At 40.1% G+C, this 20,946-nt stretch overlaps 3 protein-coding genes across 3 annotated transcripts; 2 read left to right on the forward strand and 1 right to left on the reverse strand.

Moving 5' to 3' along the window:
• Positions 1-579: 579 nt before the first annotated feature.
• On the reverse strand, positions 580-1,584 carry LOC110100352 (heat shock 70 kDa protein-like). Its single transcript, XM_020827802.1, has one exon. It carries the CDS (start codon positions 1,582-1,584, stop codon positions 580-582), a length of 1,005 nt encoding a protein of 334 aa, XP_020683461.1.
• Positions 1,585-4,474: 2,890 nt separating this feature from the next.
• Positions 4,475-10,808, forward strand: LOC110100361 (sorting nexin 2A). Its single transcript, XM_020827814.2, has 5 exons — positions 4,475-5,528; positions 8,258-8,467; positions 8,542-8,802; positions 10,177-10,263; positions 10,665-10,808. Exons 1-5 carry the CDS (start codon positions 4,542-4,544, stop codon positions 10,806-10,808), a joined length of 1,689 nt encoding a protein of 562 aa, XP_020683473.2. The 5' UTR covers positions 4,475-4,541.
• A 3,516-nt stretch (positions 10,809-14,324) lies between these two features.
• On the forward strand, positions 14,325-18,437 carry LOC114580110. Its single transcript, XM_028696550.1, has one exon. It carries the CDS (start codon positions 14,325-14,327, stop codon positions 18,435-18,437), a length of 4,113 nt encoding a protein of 1,370 aa, XP_028552383.1.
• Positions 18,438-20,946: the final 2,509 nt, after the last annotated feature.

Below are 20,946 nucleotides of genomic sequence, written 5' to 3' on the forward strand. Positions count from 1 at the left end.
ACACTACACTCTCTCTTTTATATGATTATGTATTGGGTGGGTCTTCGTACAACGCTAGTACATTAAACTTTATATTTTTCCTCCGCTGTGAATATTCTAGTCCGCAATAGAAATGTTCCAGTGAAAAATCCTGAGACTTGATTCTTAAATTTATAATCTTAAAAAAAAAAAATCTTCTCTTTTAATCATTAGTTCATTAGTCATTCTATACTTCTCAAAATTTAAAAATTAAAAAAATACAAAACAACTAACAAAAAAAAATCTACAAAAGATAAAAATACACCATCTTTCGTGAAAATGAGTGCAAATTTCACCAATACAAACTTAATGTAAATGAATTGGAAATTTAAATTCTGCCTATCAAATAATTTCTTGAGGGACTTTTGAGCAAATTTAATTGAAAACTGAGCACATTAATATTCGTTAAGCTTCAAATCCAAAATCATGTAAGTGAAACTAAAATATTCAACAACTAGAACGAGATAGGCCGTCATCAAAGAATTCCGTAGCAGTTTCTTGTTATTATTGTAGACTGCTGCATTATTCACAAGAACTTGAAAGAATAATGAAGGAGAAACCTCAAAGAGCTTGCAGCCCCAAATTTAAACCCTCAAAAATTGTCACAGGGATATTTAATGTACTACAGATATTATTCGACCAACTCTGGGAACTCAAGAACATAAGACTTGCAGGGTCGATGCTACATCTGAACTTCGTCTCTTGAAAGAACTCAAGAAGAACTCCTCGGACCTCCGGTATGTTACTGGAAGGACCGGCGAGCACGACCTCATCTACGTCTTCTTTCCTGACTCCGGCTTCCGTCAAGCACCTCATGATTCCGCTGCGAAGATGGTTGAGATTCATCTGCACTAACCATTTCCGATCGATCGACTTTCTCGTCTCCTTGCCTGGTATCTCAATCTTAAACTCCACGGTAGCCAAGCCCAAACATAGGGCGTCCTTGGCGCGCTCGCATTCCGTTTGCATGTAACTGAGAAAGGCGGCGTCACATTCGAGGTCGCCGTTGTAAATCCAAGGAACCTCTGAAACCATGTGGTTCAAGAGTGGGCAGCCCAAATCAGAAACAGCGGCCATTATATTTAGACCCCGACCCCGATCTTCAGTGAGCAGAGAGATTTCAAGGAATCGACCTCCGAGTTCGAATACGAGGACGGTTCTGCGTCCGGAGGTACTGAGAGGTCTGTAAGCAGATGCGGCGAGAACCGACCTTTGGATGGACTGGACAATGCGAACTCCTGCGGCGGCGGCGATGGTGGAGAGTTTTGATTGATACTTGCGGGGGTTGATGCAGGCGGGGATTACGGCGGCAATGTTTTGGACTCGTTGTCCGTAGAGGCTTTCGTAGGCGGCTATCTGGCTCTGGAAATGAGATGTGTAGATTTCTTTGGCGGAAAGGAATGTTGCATCGTTATTGCCTGTGGGGATCCGGTAGCGGGTAATGCCGTCGCGGCCAACATGTTGCTGGAAAGGGCAGGAGTGCCACTGCAACCAGGCTTCGCCGGCAGCTGAGTGGAGATGGACGAGGCAGTTGCCGGAACAAGACGTTCGAGCAGGAGGTTCCATGGCAGGTTTCTTCTTGTCTTCTTGTCTTCTGAGCTTCTTGGCTGCAAGAGAGGCGGATTTGCTGGTTTATTTAAATTAAAAAAAAAATAAGATCCCACACTTAACCGAATCTTAGAAACCTGAATATAATCTGTTTAAGATTTTTAATTATAAAATATTTTTTGTATAAATTTATCAGACTTTAATATATATAATAAATTAATAATAATTTTTATTAAATGTATAAATTTATATTTAACTAAATTTTTTAGTAATTTTGAATTAAGTTTGAAGATTAAATATGTTTAAATTTAAATTTATATAAGATATTATTAATATGTGAATTTACTTTATTTTTTTAATAAAAAAATTATATTATTATATGATTATTCTATTGTTGAAATTTTATTTAAATAAATTTTATGGATACGTACGTTATCATGAAATTATCTTGATTGGGCACGAATCTCGATGCAAAATCCAACCCGAAACTTCAAAAATTAAATTCGGAAGCACCCGAAATCCGATTTCAGCGAGCTTATAATCAACTGAGCGTTTCTAAAATACGAACCCAACGAGACCAAATTCAACCCAATCCGAGCCCAAATGGGTAAATCAAGGACCCGAAGCGCTATTGGAAGGTTCAAACCACAATTTGAGTTACCAAACGGTGTTCGATTTTAAATAACTTATACTCGAATCGAACGGCTCGGCGAGACGAATCCAACGAGCCCAAGATCGTTGAATTCCGACATCACTAAGGCCTCAAAATGTCCAACGAACGGTGCACGATCGAAGTGTTCAATATCGACCGTCCATTCAACCACTCCCTGTTTGCCCCTGATCTCACACCTATTTATAAGTCATGCCAACCTAGAAAAACTATAAATAGAGCCCTCATTCTTTACAAGAGGACTCAAGTAAGGAGAGCAAGAAAGAGAAGAGAAGAAGAAGGAGAATCTGCTCCTCCTCGACCACCGCCGGAGTTCGTCCTGCCGCCCGAACACGTCGGGATTTTGCATGATATTCGGGAGAACGCCGAAATTCTGCTCAACTTCCACGTGAAGCTGAAATTCTTACCAATTAACAACAGAATTCCCTCCTGACGCCGAAACTCCGCCCAAGTGAAGCCGGAGTTCTCCTCTACCACCAACAGACGTCGGACTTCTACACGGTGTCGGACCTTCACTCTTCGCCAAGTTTCTACTCGACGCCGGACTTCTACCGGTTATCGGACTTCGCTGGACGTCTATGCGAAGTTGGATTTCTTTCTTTTGTTGGATTTCTACCTGACGTCGTCCTTCTGATCTTCGTCGTCAGACAACAGTTCTTCTTACCTCCGTCGCCAGATGACTACGGTCCTCCTGACTTACGTCGTCTGCCAACTACGGTCCTCCTGACTTACGTTGCCCGCCGACTACAGTCCTTTCGACCTCCGTCGCCAGCCGACTACGGTCCTCCTGACTTACGTCTCCCGCAAACTATAGTCCTTCCGACCTCCGTTGCCAACCGACTACGGTCCACCTGACTTACGTCGCCCACCGACTACGGTCCTCCCGACCAAATGAACATGTTAACAATAACTCTTTGTATTAACATCATGTAATGTACTCCATAATATGTACATCAAGCTAAGACCTTCCACCAAGGAATGACCTCATTTGTAATCAACTACAATACTAGTGGATTCATTCAAACTGGGCTAGACCTCGTGATTTTTTCCCCCTTTTCAGGGGTTTTCCACGTAAAAATATTGGTATCTTATGTGAATGCTAGATCCTCTCTCCTATCTGACTGCATGCCGGATTTTCGTACAACGCTAAGACGTTAAATACAAGGCTTTGAAAACCGGACCGAACAACGAACCGGAACAAGGAGAGGTTCACGGTTCGACCGGTTCAACCGGTCTAACCGGGGTCGAACCGGATGACGTAATAAATAATAAGTATTATTTAAATTTAATACAATTAACATAAAAATAATGTTATCATTCAAAGTATGAGATAAAAAATTAAATTTAAAAAAAAAACTATGAAACATAAAAACTTATATAAATAAGTAAAATAATTATTTTAAAATCTTACATAAAAGCAAAAAGAAAATTAAATCTCATAATTATAAGAATTTACACTCATAAAAATATGATAATTTTAAATTTGAATATTTTTCAAATTTTAAATTTAATTTATATATAACCATATAATTTAATATATAAATCAAATTTTTATATCTAAAATCATTAATAAATAAATAAAATTATTAATGATAAATTAATTTTTATTATGTATAAATAAATAAATTTTTATTATTAACTAATAAATAATTATCACTCACATAAAAAATAATTAATTAAAAAATCTGTTTAAAAATAGGTTTTATATCCATTATATATGCTATGAACTCATACACTCCTCATCTCTTTTCTTTAGTCCCACATCCCTTAGAAACACTTTCTTGCTATTGTTTATATAGCATATTTAGATTCCTTGCACCAAGGAGCACATGGGGAGGTCATGTGAAGATGTGTCATGATGCTTTGAGTACAAAAGTGTTTATTATATAAAGTGTATTTAAATTAAATGTATAAATTTATATACAACTAAATTTTTTAGTAATTTTGAATTAAGTTTAAAGATTAAATATATTTAAATTTAAATTTATATAAGATATTATTAATATGTGAATTTAATTTATTTTTTAATAAAAAAATTATATTATTATATTATTATTGATATTTTATTTAAATAAATTTTATTTTTACTATATCTGTATATCATGTAGTTGAGCTCCGATGAAATCATTGAGCCTTTAACCCTTTATTATTTTGTTACATTTTTCCATATTTAGCTTATTATAATTTATAATAGAAATTTTTGTTGCTAATTGTCTTTACCTTCACCGCGGCGCAACGTATACTACAGTTCCCAATGTTGTAATTCCACAGATAGAGAGGGAGAGGGAGAGGGAGAGAGAATACGATGATGGATCATGAAGAGAGCCACTACAGCTTCGAGCCTCCGGCACCGAGGGAGGAGATGGAGACCCTCCCACTAGCTGACGGACCTCTCGCCGCCGTCCCTGTAGACGGAAGCGGCGGAGGTGATCCCCTCCTACATCCCCTCCAATTCGACTCACCCTTCTCCTTCTCCTCTTCCTCCCCTACCCGTACATCCTCTTTTGCTGAACCCCCTTCTAATGCCAAGGGCGTCTCGTTGCAAGCCACAGAGTCTCCCAAAGGCTCAATCTATCCGTCTCCTCGGCCAAATTCCCGCGAGGACTCGGATTACCTCAAGATCACCGTTTCCGATCCCCAAAAGGAGTCGGAGTCAACCGTCTCCCTTGTCCCTGGTGCAGGCACCTTCGTGTCCTATCTCATCACTTCCCGCACTCGCGCCTCGGATCTTTCTGGCTCCCTCCAGGAGTTCTCCGTCCGTCGCCGCTTTCGCGATGTTGTCACCCTTGCCGACCGTATCGCCGAGTCCTACCGTGGCTTCGTCATTCCTCCACGCCCCGACAAGAGCGTAGTTGAGAGTCAGGTCATGCAAAAGCAAGAGTTCGTCGAACAACGACGTTCAGCCCTGGAGAAGTACCTTTACAAGCTTGCTGAACATCCTGTCATCGGGAAGAGCGATGAGTTGCGAGTGTTTCTCCAGGCGGCCGGGAAGTTCCCGCTGCCAGCAACGACGGACATGGCTTCAAGGGTTTTGGATGGGGCCGTGAGACTGCCGAAGCAGTTTTTTAGTTCTGGAGAAGCGGGGAGTGGATACGTAGCAGCCCCGCAGGATGTGGTACAGCCGGCAAAGGGAGGAAGGGATTTGTTAAGGATGTTTAAGGAGTTGAAGCAATCGGTGGCTAATGACTGGGGAGGAGCGAAGCCCTCCGTGGTGGAAGAGGACAAAACATTTTTGGAGAGGAAGGAGAGAGTGCTGGAGCTGGAACAGCAGCTCTCTACTGCTTCTCAGCAGGTATTTCTTTCCTTGTGATAACCATATTACTGCTCCATCCTTTGAACATTCTGCCGCATTTTGTCAAAGCTGAGTCTGCCTGTTCACGCCGTGATTGTTTCTATTGGAATTTTGTGGGCTCTGATTTTGAGTGGAGAGAGGGTGCGAGTTTAAAACCTATAGATTTGTACCGTGCGGTGTTTATGAAGGAATAGGATCTGGTTACCTAAAATAGGGTCAGAGTATGTGTAATTTTGTGGAATAATAGGACCAGTAATTTTTTATGTTAGCTCTCAGATGAAAGGTATTGTCTTTATGTTTTGGAGGTTTGAGTTTGGCACAAATTTGGAAGAAAAGATTGTTTGTTAGTGTTACTTATGTTAATTTATGGTTTAATGCAAGATCCCATTGGTTTTGTGCTATTTGGCCTTTGACGTGGAGAAATTATCAAGCGCAGACTACGGATGTAATTCTATGTGCGGAAGCCATTCTCATTGTGATACGTGTAAATGTATGTATAAATATTGATGCACTCCTTGTGAGCAGATCTCTTGGTGAATTTTGTTGATTCTAAATCTTTTATACTCTGTTTTGTAAAAGTTTTATCTTTTCTCTGCTTCTTGAATGCCATTTTCAACTTCACGTCAGATCTTCATTTGGTTTGTAAATATTCAATTAGACTAATTGATTATTTTCATGTCATCATCAGACCTGCTTTAGAATCAGATTACATCGGACTCTTCTCTCATTGTACCTACTTTATTAGTGGCTTTTTAATGCAAAAGCTAAAGTGGTCACCCCATTTTGATGCTTTTGAGGAATCACTTATCACCTCTTTGGATCTATTTTCAGTATGCCTTACAAGTTAATGTTGCTGCTGTTTCTCTTTCACGACAATCATTGTCTAGGGTCTAGGTAGAAATGGAAGTTAATTCTCCAATTCAAAAGGATGTGTGGATAGGTACATCGTCTTTTGGTTATTGGAAAAAGATCAAATTTGAAGGTATCCCCCAATTTTACAAGTTCTGCAAGATTTTTATCCACAATTATAATGGTTGCTTCAAGGCCTTCCAGATTTAAGAAAAGCAAACATTTAGGATTAAGAGGTACACTCAAATTGTCAAATTTGTTTCTATTACCATAGTGAATGGTTCTCTTTTAGCAGCTGAGATTTGCACTAAGAAATAAGAATCATAGTACAATTAATATTCCTCTAGAAGCTGAAACAGTTGTCTGCCCATCTTAATCCTACACTTATATTTCCTACAACACTTACAAATAATACTGTGCACACTGGTCATCCTAATTTTGAAGTTCATTATCTTCTTCATATTGGCGAAATCTCAGATAACTATGATTTACAACATTCCCTAAATCCTAATGTGAGCTTATTGAATGATAACACATCGTTAGATAGATAGTTTCATATCTTATAAACAAGAAAAAAAAAATCTATCATTACTCTGTTTGTTTTTGTCGGGTTTCAAGCTATGCGATTCAACTACGTGATTTTCAGGCTTCGATGGTTACTTGTGCAACATGATATCTTTATTTTATCTTATAATTTTTTTATTTCTCTGGAAATTATTGTTAATTGCCCTTGTTTACTTATTTCATCATCTAGTTGTAAAATTATGGCTTTAAAAAAACATTCTAAAAAAAATAAAAACTAATTAAAAAAATCCTCTCCCACATTGACCTTTAGATTACTACCAAGAGAGTGCATTCATATCAAAATCCTCCCCACAACATGTAACATTACTTATATTCAAGATTTTTGAACTTTGTGTTTTTTCTTGATATCCCATATTTAGCACCATCTTTAAGTGGCTTAAATGGAATTTTTTTCTATCATACCTCATATAAGTTTTCTTTTTGTCTATATTGTGTTTTGTGATATAAGAACTCCAATTTCTCATTATGCCCCATAAAGACATGTTTGTATTTGTTTTTTGCATTAGCTTGGCAGCATCTTTATAAGAAATATTATTTGAATCTTATCTATTTTGTTGGTTAGAGAATATTTGGAGGAAGCGAAGGGCTTGGAACAGTGGTTTTGTTACATCTATTGTAGTTTGTAGGTCTCAAGTTTGAGTTATGGAAACAATTTATCTGCAAATGCAGTGGCACGGCTGTGTGCATAAACATTTCCCCCGTCCTTGCATTGGTAGGAGCTCAATACAATTGTTACACACTTGTTTTAGTATATTTGAAGTTGAATTTTGTAACAGCTCAATTTGATTAGTAATGCCTAGGCGTTGAGGTCACTTAATATGTTGAGTATGGGGGGATTGAGAATTTTAAGATTAATATGGATACAACAACAACAACAACAACATCATCATCAAGCCTTTGTCCCACTACGTGGAGTCGGCTACATGAATCCTTTAAGATTAATATGGATAAAACTACAAAATATATATGAAGAAGTGATGATATGGACAAGCTATAAGACTAGCACATGTTGTGAATAATGTAACAAAAATAGACTTAGATGGTTTGGTTATGTGGTACAAAGATTGGGATGCACAAATAAGGTGGGAGATGAAATTAATATGAAAAGAATTGCATTAAAAAAAAAGACTAGACCATAGGTAATATAGCTAGAATTTGTGAAGACATACTTAAATTAGAAGTTTTTTTTTACATTCTTAAATTAGAAGTTAACACTATATCAGTCCTGAAAAAGAATGGATGGAGGATTTATAAACTTGGTCTATTTTTCTGAAAAAGTAAGAACTTTTATGCAGGCTGAAGCCCTTGTCAAAGCTCAGCAGGACATGTCAGAAACGATGGGTGAGTTGGGATTGGCATTTTTAAAACTCGGAAAGTTTGAATCAGAGGAGGTTGTATGTGATTCTCAAAGAATACGAGCTGCTGATTATAAACATTTAGCTACTGCTGCGGTTAGAGCAAGCAGAGCTTATCGAGAATCAAATTCACTGGCAATGAAGCATCTGGTAAGGCTGTAAACCCATCAATTTATGTTACTTTATGGTTACTTTAGTTGCTTCACAAATCATTATTTCTGCAGGATAAATTGCATGAATATTATGGGTTGATGTTAGCTGTACATCATGCATTCTCTGATCGCGCAAGTGCATTGGTGACCTTACAAACACTTCTATCAGACTTGTCTTCTTTGCGTTTGAGAGAAGAAAAACTTGAAGCAGCCTCTTTAAACATATTTGGCAGTGAGAGGACTAGGTCTCGGAAGTTGGAGGAACTGAAAGAAACAATCATAGTTACGGAAGATGCCAAAAGTATTGCATTTAGAGAATACGAGCGAATTAAGGTAATTATGCTCATATACTGATTAGCTGACCCTATGTAGTGGGACAAAGGCGTGTTGTTGTTTTTGCTCATGTATTGATTCCTATAACTGGTTAATATGTAATTTTATGAAGCTAATAGCTAGTTTCTGTTTACACTTTTTTATCTACTTTGGTTGCTATCCTTGCATGTTATTTTAGTTATAATACTGGCAGTTTTGTCAATGTAGTAGTGAAACTTCATACAGAAAACCGATAATAAATTAAAATCCAAATAATTGGGATATATTAATGGTGATGATTATGGGAAAATGATAATTTTCGTGTGGAGTGCTCTTCACTCTGTGCTATTACTTCTAATTCCCAAGGGACAATGAAATAAGTACTCACAAAAAAAAAAAAGTGCTGTTAAATACTTCATGATTGCAAAGTGTCTTTGAGCTGTATCTTAATTAACTGGTTATATCTAAAATTGGTACTTTAGTACCTACTCAATAGTGGGAGAATTAATTGATTTTCAAATTTTTGTGGCCATTTCTTTGCATCATAATCTTTTGGGAGTCAGTCCTGCTGTTTATGGAGACTTGAGACTTTTTTTCTTGCCATCTATAGTGTTCATGGCCATGCGTACTCTTGAAGACTCGAGCAGAAGATATGTCCTTTGTCAACATTGAACCTCAGAATTCTCAACTTTGCTTCCATCCTCTATTATGGCTGATTTAGTTGTACTATGCAGCCTATGGAGGCATCTCTCCATTATCAATTCATGGGATCTAGTTTCTTTTTTTCTCAAACCAAGAATTTCTGCACTGCAACATCTTTATTGGTTTATGAATTTTTTAATGTACTTTCGGAACTAGTTTCATGACTCAAAGGCTTCATTGCTTGTTAAATGAAGAAGTCATATTCTCTTTTTTGCATCTAGATGACAGCCAAGGCATATAGTAAGCATTACCAAATTGAATCATATATGCTTCTTCTCATTTGTTCTTTTGAATGAAATATTTTTTGGATTATTTAGCTAAAGCTTGCTACCCTTATACAGCTTTCGTTCTTAAGAAAGTAATTGGTTTAGCACTATCAAACATGATCTTTTATTTGACAGTGGGGTTTTTGGTGAATTTAATAGTATATTTATTTTATATTTGTCGGTCAATTATACTCTATTTATATAATTTGCTGGATCCCACACTCAACAGACAGAAATATTTTCATTTTTTATTTATATTTATTTATCGAAATTCTGATGTTGCTGCCAATTCTTGTTATGGTGTTTCAAAAATATATGATATGTCCTATGTCGAAAGAAAATTCCCTTAGTTCTATTTCTGGCCCTGAAATGGTGGTTTAACTTTTTTGTGATATTTGTATTTAATCCAACAATAACCAAACTGCAGGAAAATAACAAGAGTGAACTTGATAGACTAGACAAAGAACGGCACGAAGATTTTCTTGCCATGATCAAAGGCTATATAGTTAATCAGGTAATATAAAACACCCTCTTTGTTATTTTGTAATGTGTTGTTTAATTTTAAGATAAATAAAACTTCCCTCCATCAATCAATTTTCTTCAAAAAAATAGTAAGCATTGTAATTTGGTTATGCTTTTATCGTTTTCTCTTTGTAAATTGAGCAAAGGATTTCATGCTTTAGAAATTAATGGGTTTAAAATGTGTTGCTTCCTAAGGATCTCGGATTTATGTGTGGATTTCTCTCACCAGATCTTTAGGTGTGAAGTACCTAAAGGATTCTTACCATTGTCATCCCATGAATATTTTGATACATATCTCACTCTTAAGGATTGTTTAACTATGTTAATGTCACTTAATTGGGCACACCTTTTATGGATATGTAAATATCTTGTCTATTGGCTCAAGACTTGAAGATTGAGAACTCTTTGTTCTTGTTGGAATATGTTCTCCATTCCGACAGAGTTCCAGTCGCTGGAGTCTTGATACATTTTAGCAATCATGACCCCAACAGCATAGAGATGGTTTGCATATTGAACATGGAATATATTGGTTTCTAGTGTGTGATATGTTGGGAGTTGGGGAGTAGAGAGAATGTCATCTTTGTACCAGTCACTATTTGAAGTCCTAAATTTCAATGTACAATGTTTTTTGATCTTGTAGAACTTTTGATGTTTGATCTTTATGATAAGCTAGTCAAAATCGTGTCTAGGTGTTCAGATAAAAAATAAATAAAAATGGAAGAGAAGTGGAAAGAAAATCAGAGGGTCTCGCAGCCACCTAATCGGAGAAATCTCGGGGTCAATTTGTTCTCCCGATGTCCTCAGCCGTCAATCTGATCCGGTCGAGTGGATAGAAAACTATAGAACATTCACACAGTTGCACACACATATGCACTTCATGCATTAACTAAATATAATTTTATCCTTAATCGAGAGTGCTCTTCTACGCATTAGAATGGATAATTAACTATGAGGTCTTGCACTCAGTGAAAGTAGGACCCATATCTAAATAAACCCTAACACTATCCTCAAGGGAAATCCAGTTAATTTAAAATTCAATCTACCTTGAAAAAATTAGGACCTTAATCTTGTGAGAGCGAGGTTCGCGCCTATTTTCTCAAGCGAACAGATTTTTTAGCGACTTTACTGGGGATGATTTTTCTCTCCATCTCTGGATGATATATATATATATATATATATATATAGATGTTTCTTCATCGTAAAGTCATATTTTCTTGGTCAACAGAAATCATGTTGACTCTAATATATGCAGGTTGTTGAAAGATGTTACCTGTTAAGAGCATGATGACCATCAGGCTTGGGGAAGGATCAAGATTCAGTTCCCCCAACCTGTCATCAATACCGATCATATTAGTGCCATGTTGCAAGTCGAAACTTTTTCTGAACTGTTCACCTTCCTAATGAAGCTACATCAACCAAGAAGATGATGATTGAGAACACCATTGCACCCCGATCTTCTGTGTTCTTAAGATTGTCAGTTGCACTTGGTGTAGTTCCTTCGGCCAAGAGAAAGGCTTTTAAGCCTAGGCCAAAGCCAACCACTGCTGACTCGTCTATGTATCGAAAACCCTTGAATTGGTCTTTGAGATTTCTATCCACTAGGCCGGATCAGATCAACGGACGATTTGGAAAACAAATCGACCCCGGGATTTCTCCGATTAGGCCGTTGCGAGACCCTCTAATTTTCTTTCCTCTTCTCATGCTTTTTTATTTTCTATATTATTTATCAATAATCATACAAATAATCTCCCTTCCTCTTTTCACTCATTGTTTGAAAAGAAGAGAGCAGGTGCAAGACATGCGGAATCAAAGCCAGTGATCGGGAATCGGGCAGGTGATGCAGTTCGGGTTCAAATTCGTAGAGTGAGTCGGCGAGTGACTCTTTTGTGCGGCACAATAAGCTAGGGCTTGAGTCGTGAACGAGAAGGAAGCTAAGGCGTGTAGGCTGTTCTCGTGAAATCAAAGAAAGTCGGGTGGAGGTGTTGTGTGAATTGGTACCGGCCACAGGTGGATCGCGAGTTGGAGCAAGTGTATGTGCCTGGTCGATCGCGAGTCAGGCACAGGGCATAGAGGCAGAGGAGTTGAATGGAGCAGGGAGGTTCAGTCGTGGGTGTTCGCGCACGAGAGCAGGATAGCGGGCTCCTTTGCGGAGGTGGAACGGATGCCTGGTCGTTCGTGTAGGAGAAATGAACGTCAAGTCCAAGGACGAGAGGTGCAACAGATCCTGTGCGAGAGGTTATGTTTTTGTAGCCTCGCGCAGGTACTACAATTGAGAGTGCATGTCGATTCGAGAGGTGCCGTGAACAAGAGAGAGAGGTCCGTTTACAGGATCGCCAAAAGCAAGAGCTCATAATTCCTTTTGCGAGTGAACATAAAATCCCCTGTTCGTTTCTATTTTGTTTTATATAAACTGAATAGCAGTTGTCCTAGTTATGGCACGAAGACTTCAGTCACTAACCGGGTTCAGATCAGGTTGTTCATGTTCTCTCCTCTACATATAGTTGACCGCTTTAGATTGGTCTATAGATCCCCAGTTGGGGATTTATTGCCTCAAAATTTTGGTGTTTCGCTGGCTGATTCTTACACTGAGAGGGGAGGACCTACTTTACTCTCTCGAGGTGGCTTTTCACCCATTGTTAAATAAAGTTATTATTTAACGCAGTTTAATGGAAATGAATGAACCATGATGATTAATAAAGCGAACTCAATTTTTGTAAAGCTAATAATGATAATGATCACTTACCTCTTTCTTGGCAAGATTCTTCCCATTGGCTCATGCTATGCTTCATGATAGGGTAAATACTTTTCCTATAGGGTCCATTTGAGATGGAATTTCTTTTCATTTTGAGAAGCTGATACAATTTTATTTAGCTACAACTTTTTTTGTTGCTTTTCATAAATTTTTTATAGTGAGAACTTTTTATAGCAAGATCTGTTCAGAGCGTGGTAGATGAAAAGTTTTATGACTTTTTTGTAAGAGAAAAAATTATAACTGCCACAATAACTTTCAAAAAATTATTTTCCCCACAATAATTTTGCACCTACGTTTACAAACAATTACATTTATTTCAAACTGACCCTTAATTATTTCAGGGAGGTGAGTTGCGTGTCCTCCCTCAAACCCATTCTAAGGATAATAATAAGATAAATAAAACCCTTTTTGAGTTTTGAAATTATTTGTTTAAATATATCCGTTTTATTTGCTAGTCTACACTTGTGGAATGACTGCCACTTCCAATTGAAAGCATCTTAAACAAGAAAATTGTTTGAAGGCTTTTTACTTCTATCCTCTGTGTTTGTGTGTGTTTTAAGGTCATGTTGATTTAGTGCATGAAGCTTGCTTCTAGTTATCAATATGGATTTATTGGTGTCCGTGTATCATATTTAGTTAGTTATTGTTGTTTATCTTTATATATTATTTTATCACTAGTTGAAAATAAATGGGTAGTTTGCACAATAGGCTTGCTTTCCATTTAGTCATTATTATTAAGTTTGGATTATTTAAAAAAATTATAGTCAATATTATAAACAATAGTTCGTATGTTGTAATTGAGAACTACTGTGATGGACCGGTCCGGTCCACAGCAACACCAGCCCAAAAAGGGCCGGTTCTCACTTACTGCAGGCGGAGAACCCGCCTGCCTGGGCGGACAGCCGAAGGGGAGAAAGGAGTCGGGTGGGCCCAAGGGGCCCACCAAATTGAAGAGGAAGGATGAGGTGTTTTCCCTAGGGGTAATTAGGGGATTTTGAGGGGTTTATGTGAGAGTTAAAAGTGAGTTAGGGTGGCTTTTTGGAGGATCTGGTTTTGGTGGCTGTTTTAGCTTTCTTCTTCTCTAGGGCTTGGGAGAAAGCTTCTCTTCTCGAATTGAGAGCATTGTATCCGTGGAAACTTGTAAGTCTTTTGATATTCAAGTTATTGAAGTGTTTGTGAGTGTTTTCATCCAAGAAATTTCGCATTTTTCCACTGTTTTTGGGCTATTTTTCTTGGATTCCGAAAATTACAAACTAAGCTCCATCAAAGTGGTATCAGAGCCCTAGATCCACAAGGAAGGGATGGGTACACGAAGGATTGAATCTATTGAAGAGAAAGTCGGAGAGTGGGAAGTGGAGTTCACCGCCCTTAAGGAGAAATTTGCATCCGTTGACGAAAAGCTTGATGGAGTAGAGGAGTTGAAGACTCAAATGTTAGGGTTACAAGAGATGATCAAACAAATGGTGGCGGGCCAACACAACATAGGGGGTTCGGTTAACCCTAACCCTAACCCTAACCCTATTGCGCCGCCGGTTGATGGTGAAGGAGGTAGTAGGGTTCGTGAGGGACCTAATGCAAAAGGGAAGGAGGCCATTGACATTGTCGACCATGGAGGGGATGCTTGGTCCGCCGGCCCAAGGGGGGGCAGGTATGGCCCAAACCGTGGAGGGGAGGACTACTCCACCGCCGGATTTATGGGAGACGCTAGGGCAAGCTATACTCAGAATCATCCAGATCAATTTGTCCAAGGAAGGGAGGGAGGAAGCATGCCTTACAATCAGTGGGGAGGAGGACCGTATCGAGGCAGAGGGGAGGCCGACCCTAGGGAGCCTCATTGGGGGTCGGCTGGTTATGCAAGGGGGGATCCGGTGGCACCTCAAGCTTGGGAAAGAAGGGAGAGTCGTGGGGTGGACCCACGGCCATGGGAGAGGCAACCAGAGGGGAGATATGGGCAAGGAGGTATGGGCAACGGCAGGGTAAACGGGAGAGGAGAATGGGGAATGAGGAAGTTGAAGCTTCCAATCTTTGAAGGAGAGGATGCTTATGGGTGGATCTTCAAGGCAGAAAGATACTTCACAGCGATGGGGATGACAGATGAGGAGAAACTCTTGGCGGTACCTTTATGTTTGGAGGCAAGAGCCCTTGCTTGGTATCAGTGGACGGAAGAAAGGCAGAGATTCAGATGTTGGGCAGAGTTTAGGGAGATGTGCCTAGACCGCTTCAGACCACCAAAGGAGGGAACTCATCATGAGCAGTTCTTCGCACTGACTCAGACTGGTACAGTATCTGCTTATAGGGACAGGTTCGAGTTGCTGTCCAGTAGACTTCGTGGGATGACGGATGAGGTGCTTGAGGGTAACTTCATGAAGGGTTTGAAGCCCCACATTCGATCAGCAGTTAGAGCGGCCAAGCCAAGGAGTCTGAGGGAGACTTTGGAGATGGCTGAGCTGATAGAGGATAGATTGTCTTCTGATCAATACCGCAGACCTACTTTCTTCGGAGGGGGACAGAAGGTGGCAAATCCTACGGGAGGAGCCAAGGGTGCTTACTTGGGGGCAGGAGGAGAAGGACAGAAGGAGAGGGATCGGAGTGCACCGGCCAAGGGGGAGTTTAGGCGGCTCACTGAGGCAGAGCTGAAGGATAAAAGAGCCAAGGGGCTCTGTTACAGGTGTGATGAGAAGTTTGGGCCAGGGCATAGGTGCAAAGACAAATTACTCCAAGTCCTATTGGTAGAAGACCCCGAGGGGGAGGAAGTTGAGGAAGAGTTAGGAGGGGAAGAAGAAGGTGTAGATCATCTACATCTTGACATGATTGAGGTTTCCCTCAATTCAGTGGCAGGGTTGACAGCACACTCCACCATGAAGATGGAAGGGAGGATCGGGAGCTTTACAGTCACAGTGCTGATAGACAGTGGGGCCACCCACAACTTTATAGCTTGCAGATTAGTGGAAGAGTTGGGCATTCCCATGATCCAGGGGAGAGGAGTGGGAGTCTCTTTGGGGACCGGTCAGAAGGAGCAGTGTGCGGGAAGATGCAGTGGAGTTACTCTCTCCATACAGGGGGAAGATATTACCCAAGATTTTTTGGTGCTCGAGCTGGGTAATACGGATGTTATTTTGGGTATTCAGTGGTTACAAACTCTGGGGGAGATGAAGGTCAACTGGAAGACCTTGATGTTGGAGTATGGTGAAGGGGAGCATCGAGTTACTTTGCATGGGGACCCCAAACTATGCCGGTCTAAGGTGGCTCTGAAGACTATTCTCAAGTCCCTTAGGAGTGAGGGGGAAGGGTTTCTGATAGAGTTATGGCGATTGGAGGGTAGTGAGCCAGTGGAGGAGCAGAATATTCCAGAAGAGGTGGGAGAGCTGTTGGAAGAATTCACCCCAGTTTTTCAGATGCCAGCAGGGCTACCCCCACAGAGAAGCAAGGAGCACGCCATTGTACTGAAAGGAGGAGCTGATCCAGTTAGTGTGCGGCCCTATCGATATCCTCATGCTCAAAAGGAGGAGATTGAGAAGCTAGTCAGGGAAATGATGGAAGCGGGGGTTATCCAGCCGAGCGTGAGCCCTTTTTCGAGCCCCGTACTTTTGGTAAAGAAGAAGGACGGTAGTTGGCGATTTTGTGTTGATTATCGGGCTCTCAACAAGGAGACTGTTCTAGACAAGTTTCCAATTCCCGTTATTGATGAGCTTCTTGATGAGTTGGGGGGTGCTACAATGTTCTCCAAACTTGATTTGAAGTCCGGATATCATCAGATCCGGATGAGGAGGGAGGACATCCCCAAGACTGCTTTCAGGACTCATGAAGGACACTATGAGTTCTTGGTGATGCCTTTTGGGCTCACCAATGCTCCTTCTACATTCCAGGCCCTGATGAACCAAGTGTTTCAACCCATGTTGAGGAGGTTTGTTCTAGTGTTTTTTGATGACATTCTGATCTATAGCAGGTCCCTACAGGAGCACTTGGAGCACTTGAGGAAGGTTTTGAACACTTTACAACATCATCAGTTGTATGTCAATCAAAAAAAGTGTTCTTTTGCTCAAAGAAGTGTGGAATATTTGGGGCACATTATCTCAGCAGAAGGGGTGGCAGCTGACCCTTCCAAGGTGGAGGCCATGACGAGCTGGCCAACTCCTAAGAACCTTCGGGCTCTCCGGGGCTTCTTAGGACTCACAGGATACTACAGGAAGTTCATAAAGGGGTATGGATCTATTGCAGCTCCACTCACTGAACAGTTGAAGAAAGACAGCTTCAATTGGGGACCGGAGGCAGATAGCGCTATGGAGGCTTTGAAAAGAGCTATGGTTAGTGCCCCGGTGTTAGCATTACCGGATTTCAAGCAGCAGCTGGTGGTGGAAACTGATGCATCTGGTTTGGGGTTAGGAGCGGTCCTCATGCAGCAAGGGCGACCCATTGCTTTCTACAGTCAGGTATTATCAGGGAGGGCAAGGCTCAAATCTGTCTATGAAAGAGAACTGATGGCCATTGTTAAGGCCATCCAGAAGTGGCGACCGTACTTGTTGGGTAGAAGATTCCTTGTGAGGACTGATCAAAGGAGTCTAAAATACTTGTTGGAGCAACGCATGGTGACAGAAGAGCATCAAAGATGGCTCTCCAAATTGTTGGGCTATGATTTCGAGATTCAGTACAAGCCAGGATTGGAGAATAAAGCTGCTGACGCCTTATCCAGGAAGGTGGAGTGCTCACAACTTATTGCTACATCTGTGCCTCAGTTAGTGGATTGGGGGAAATTGAGGACTGAAAATATGACTAGTGAAGAATTGGGGAGCTTCAGAGAGGCCATAAGGAAGGGGGAAGAAATACCAGCAGGATATACAGTGGAGGATCAGCTGTTGCTACATAAAGGGAGGTTGGTTTTGCCTAGGACCTCTTCCCATATTCCACTGATACTCCAGGAGTTTCATGCCAGTGCTATTGGAGGACATTCAGGAGGGCAGAAGACTTATCAGAGATTGGCTAGAGAGATATACTGGAAGGGGATGAGGAAAGATGTGGAGGAAATGGTGGCCCAGTGTGATACTTGTCAGAGGAACAAGTACCAAGCATGTGCCCCTGGAGGACTGTTGCAGCCACTTGAGTTACCTGATCAGGTTTGGTCGGAAGTGACTATGGACTTCATCGAAGGCTTACCCAAGTCGGACGGCTACACTGTCATTCTAGTGGTAGTTGACCGGCTTAGTAAGTATGCTCATTTCATACCGTTGAGACATCCTTTTAATGCCACTACCGTCGCAGCAGTTTTCATCCGTGAGATTGTGAGGCTTCATGGCTTTCCTGAGTCGATAGTCTCTGACAGAGATAAAGTGTTCCTGAGTCACTTTTGGAAGGAGATGTTCAAGTTACAAGGGACACATTTGAAGCGCAGTTCAACCTACCAAACAGAGAATAGATAGAGATAAATACGATGTCCCCAATCAATCCAAGAATCACATTTTGACACAGACAAAGGAATGTGTTGGGAAGGGATACTCGTGGGAACGTTAGAACTGAGGATTTGGGTAAACCAGCTAAAGCCGACATAGCAGAGATTTTCTGAGGCTAAACTTTATTATAGAGAGCATATATGGAGTTGCAGCAAGACGAGCTTGACTGGGTTGTAGCAGTTATGAAGGCAGGGTGGGATTGGAGAGGAAGTAAGTAACTGGCATAACTTATCAATTTATAAGGATATTTCTTGTCTAGTTTCTTGGAGTCAGCGGTAGAAAACTACCAACTTGAACTAGTACTATCTAGTTGTTGAGCTCAAGCTGGAATATAATTACCCATGGTGAGTTAGTACTAACGTTACTTGTGGTGGAGCACAGAGTTTTTGGTGAGAATAAAGATTATGTATTGAGTTCATTAGAATTTTCACGTCGCAGTATAGGGAACTTACTAAAGACGAAGACAAATTATGTCTTGAAAGATGACAAACTTAATGATGATTCTTCAAAAAATCCCTTCATTTGGTACATCCATTTCTTATCTGAGGATTATTCTTAATTATAGAAGACTTGTGGAGAACAAGATGGCTTTCATTACGGGTGTCATGGGTTCATTGGACTAATGAAAAATTTGGAATGAAGAATCAAGCTTTAACTACTGATGGCTACTCAGCAGTGAAAGAGATTGGAACTGTGTAGATAATTTATTATACACAGTTAGGACAAGGTTAGTATGGGATCTTAATGGGCTTAGGATAAATATTTTGCAAACTTGTTAAGATTGATGTTTTTATTTTATTTGGTAAATATTCTATGGTGTGTGGTTTTATATTGGATTTTATTTTTGTGCGTGCAGATTGATTTGGGACAAGGGTATTGCACGTATCAAAAAGGAATCAGGTTCTGAGCGCTTGCTGTTTGTAATGTATTTGAAAGTCATGATTGGGGCATTGGGGTACGAAATAATTTCATAATTATCTGCAATTCGACTAGGCGTCTCTTGTTTAGGTACTTGGGGCATAAAAATAGTTTGATTTCCCTCATTACTATGAGCTAAGAGGAGATATTGTCTTACATGGGTGGTATTCTATTTAATCATTCATCCCATATGACTATGAAGACTCTTCGTATGGTATAACGAGATGCGGATAGACGATTTGGGGGCAATTAGTATATAAATTGTATTAAAATTTCTCTTTTTGGACAATGAAACATGTCAACTCTATGGGCGAGAATGCACACAGTAACTATCATTAAAAATGGATCCTAACAGAAGTACAATGCGGTCCTGAATGAGGTGCAAATATCATCTGGTAGATAAATGGAAGAAAAAGTAGAAAGGATGCCTTCAGTAAATATGTATTTGACGAAAAGCTAATTTTTGGACATATCGTCCCAGTAATCGACTATATCCTATGCATAACGGTAAGTCTGTTTTGTCCCGTAGAACCCAAGATCATACAAGTGAATCGCCACCCCTATGTTGTGACTCCAGTAAAGTTGTGACGACTGGGCTTTCGTTTATCTTTATAATATGGGGCCAGTAGGGCCTAAGAATTCATTTCATTCACAGTCAAATATCGCATCCTCCGTGAATCCTTCCTCAATCTAGGAATGACAAGTTTTTATCAAGCGTGATAGATTTTAAGGATTCGTCGTTCACTGAGGTGAGGCAGGAACGTATGAGCTTACTAAATTGGCTATGAGTCAGCCAAGGACATCGAGGAATAAAGATTTGCATAGCTGATTCTTAGCTTAAATACTTCGGCCATAAGTTGCATCTCGCACCTAGAACTCTGAGTACACAGGGATATTCCATCCGATTCCAACAAGAGAGCTTTGTTAGACTCTCGCCACTGTCAGTCTCAGTTGCCTCAACCTAATTCCCTAACAATCCCGAGTGTTGAGACTTTACCGAATTATCAAAGGGAATATATTACTGTTAGAGCACTAGCGTAGTAGGATTATGAGTTTATCGATGGGTACTGGAGAAGCACCCACAGAGGTAATAACCAATCATCATCCTAGTACTGATTAAGGAAACAATAGAGTATCACTAAGTCAGAGAATAGGAACTTTTACGCGGCACCTGAACTACACTATAAGACAGGATGAGCGAGCTTACTAAGCTCACAGCTGCACACTCTCAAAATTCTGGATTATGATCGCGAGCGACTGATTATAAAAACACAAAACCGTATGGAAGTTCAGACTCAGGCAGCTCGGATTGATTGACTTTCGGGCCCCAGGAGGTTTATATGTATCGACAGTGTAAAACAAAAGCCTACGTATAATCAATGATCTCATAGATTTTTACATAGCCAGCAAATCTAAAGGCAGGTCGCAAAAAATGATTCCTCTATGCTATTTTAACCTACTTTAGATCGTGCTCTAATTGATCTTGAGGTATCATGAAGCCAATGTCCGAATCACGAAGCATATCTGATTCTCTAGGTATCGAGAAGATTAATCATTAACC

This window comes from Dendrobium catenatum, unplaced genomic scaffold (genome assembly GCF_001605985.2).
Source record: "Dendrobium catenatum unplaced genomic scaffold, ASM160598v2 fragScaff_scaffold_763, whole genome shotgun sequence".
NCBI classification, from domain to species: domain Eukaryota; kingdom Viridiplantae; phylum Streptophyta; class Magnoliopsida; order Asparagales; family Orchidaceae; genus Dendrobium; species Dendrobium catenatum.

What these genes read in the sequence shown, in the direction of transcription:
- LOC110100352 (XM_020827802.1), bottom strand. Translation starts at nt 1,584, where the DNA reads ATGGAACCTCCTGCTCGAACGTCTTGTTCCGGCAACTGCCTCGTCCAT.
- LOC114580110 (XM_028696550.1), top strand. Translation starts at nt 14,325, where the DNA reads ATGGGTACACGAAGGATTGAATCTATTGAAGAGAAAGTCGGAGAGTGG.
- LOC110100361 (XM_020827814.2), top strand. Translation starts at nt 4,542, where the DNA reads ATGATGGATCATGAAGAGAGCCACTACAGCTTCGAGCCTCCGGCACCG. An exon ending in TCTCTACTGCTTCTCAGCAG is followed by an intron (nt 5,529 to 8,257) that starts GTATTTCTTTCC and finishes ACTTTTATGCAG; the next exon opens with GCTGAAGCCCTTGTCAAAGC. An exon ending in AAGGCTATATAGTTAATCAG is followed by an intron (nt 10,264 to 10,664) that starts GTAATATAAAAC and finishes CAAGACTTGAAG; the next exon opens with ATTGAGAACTCTTTGTTCTT.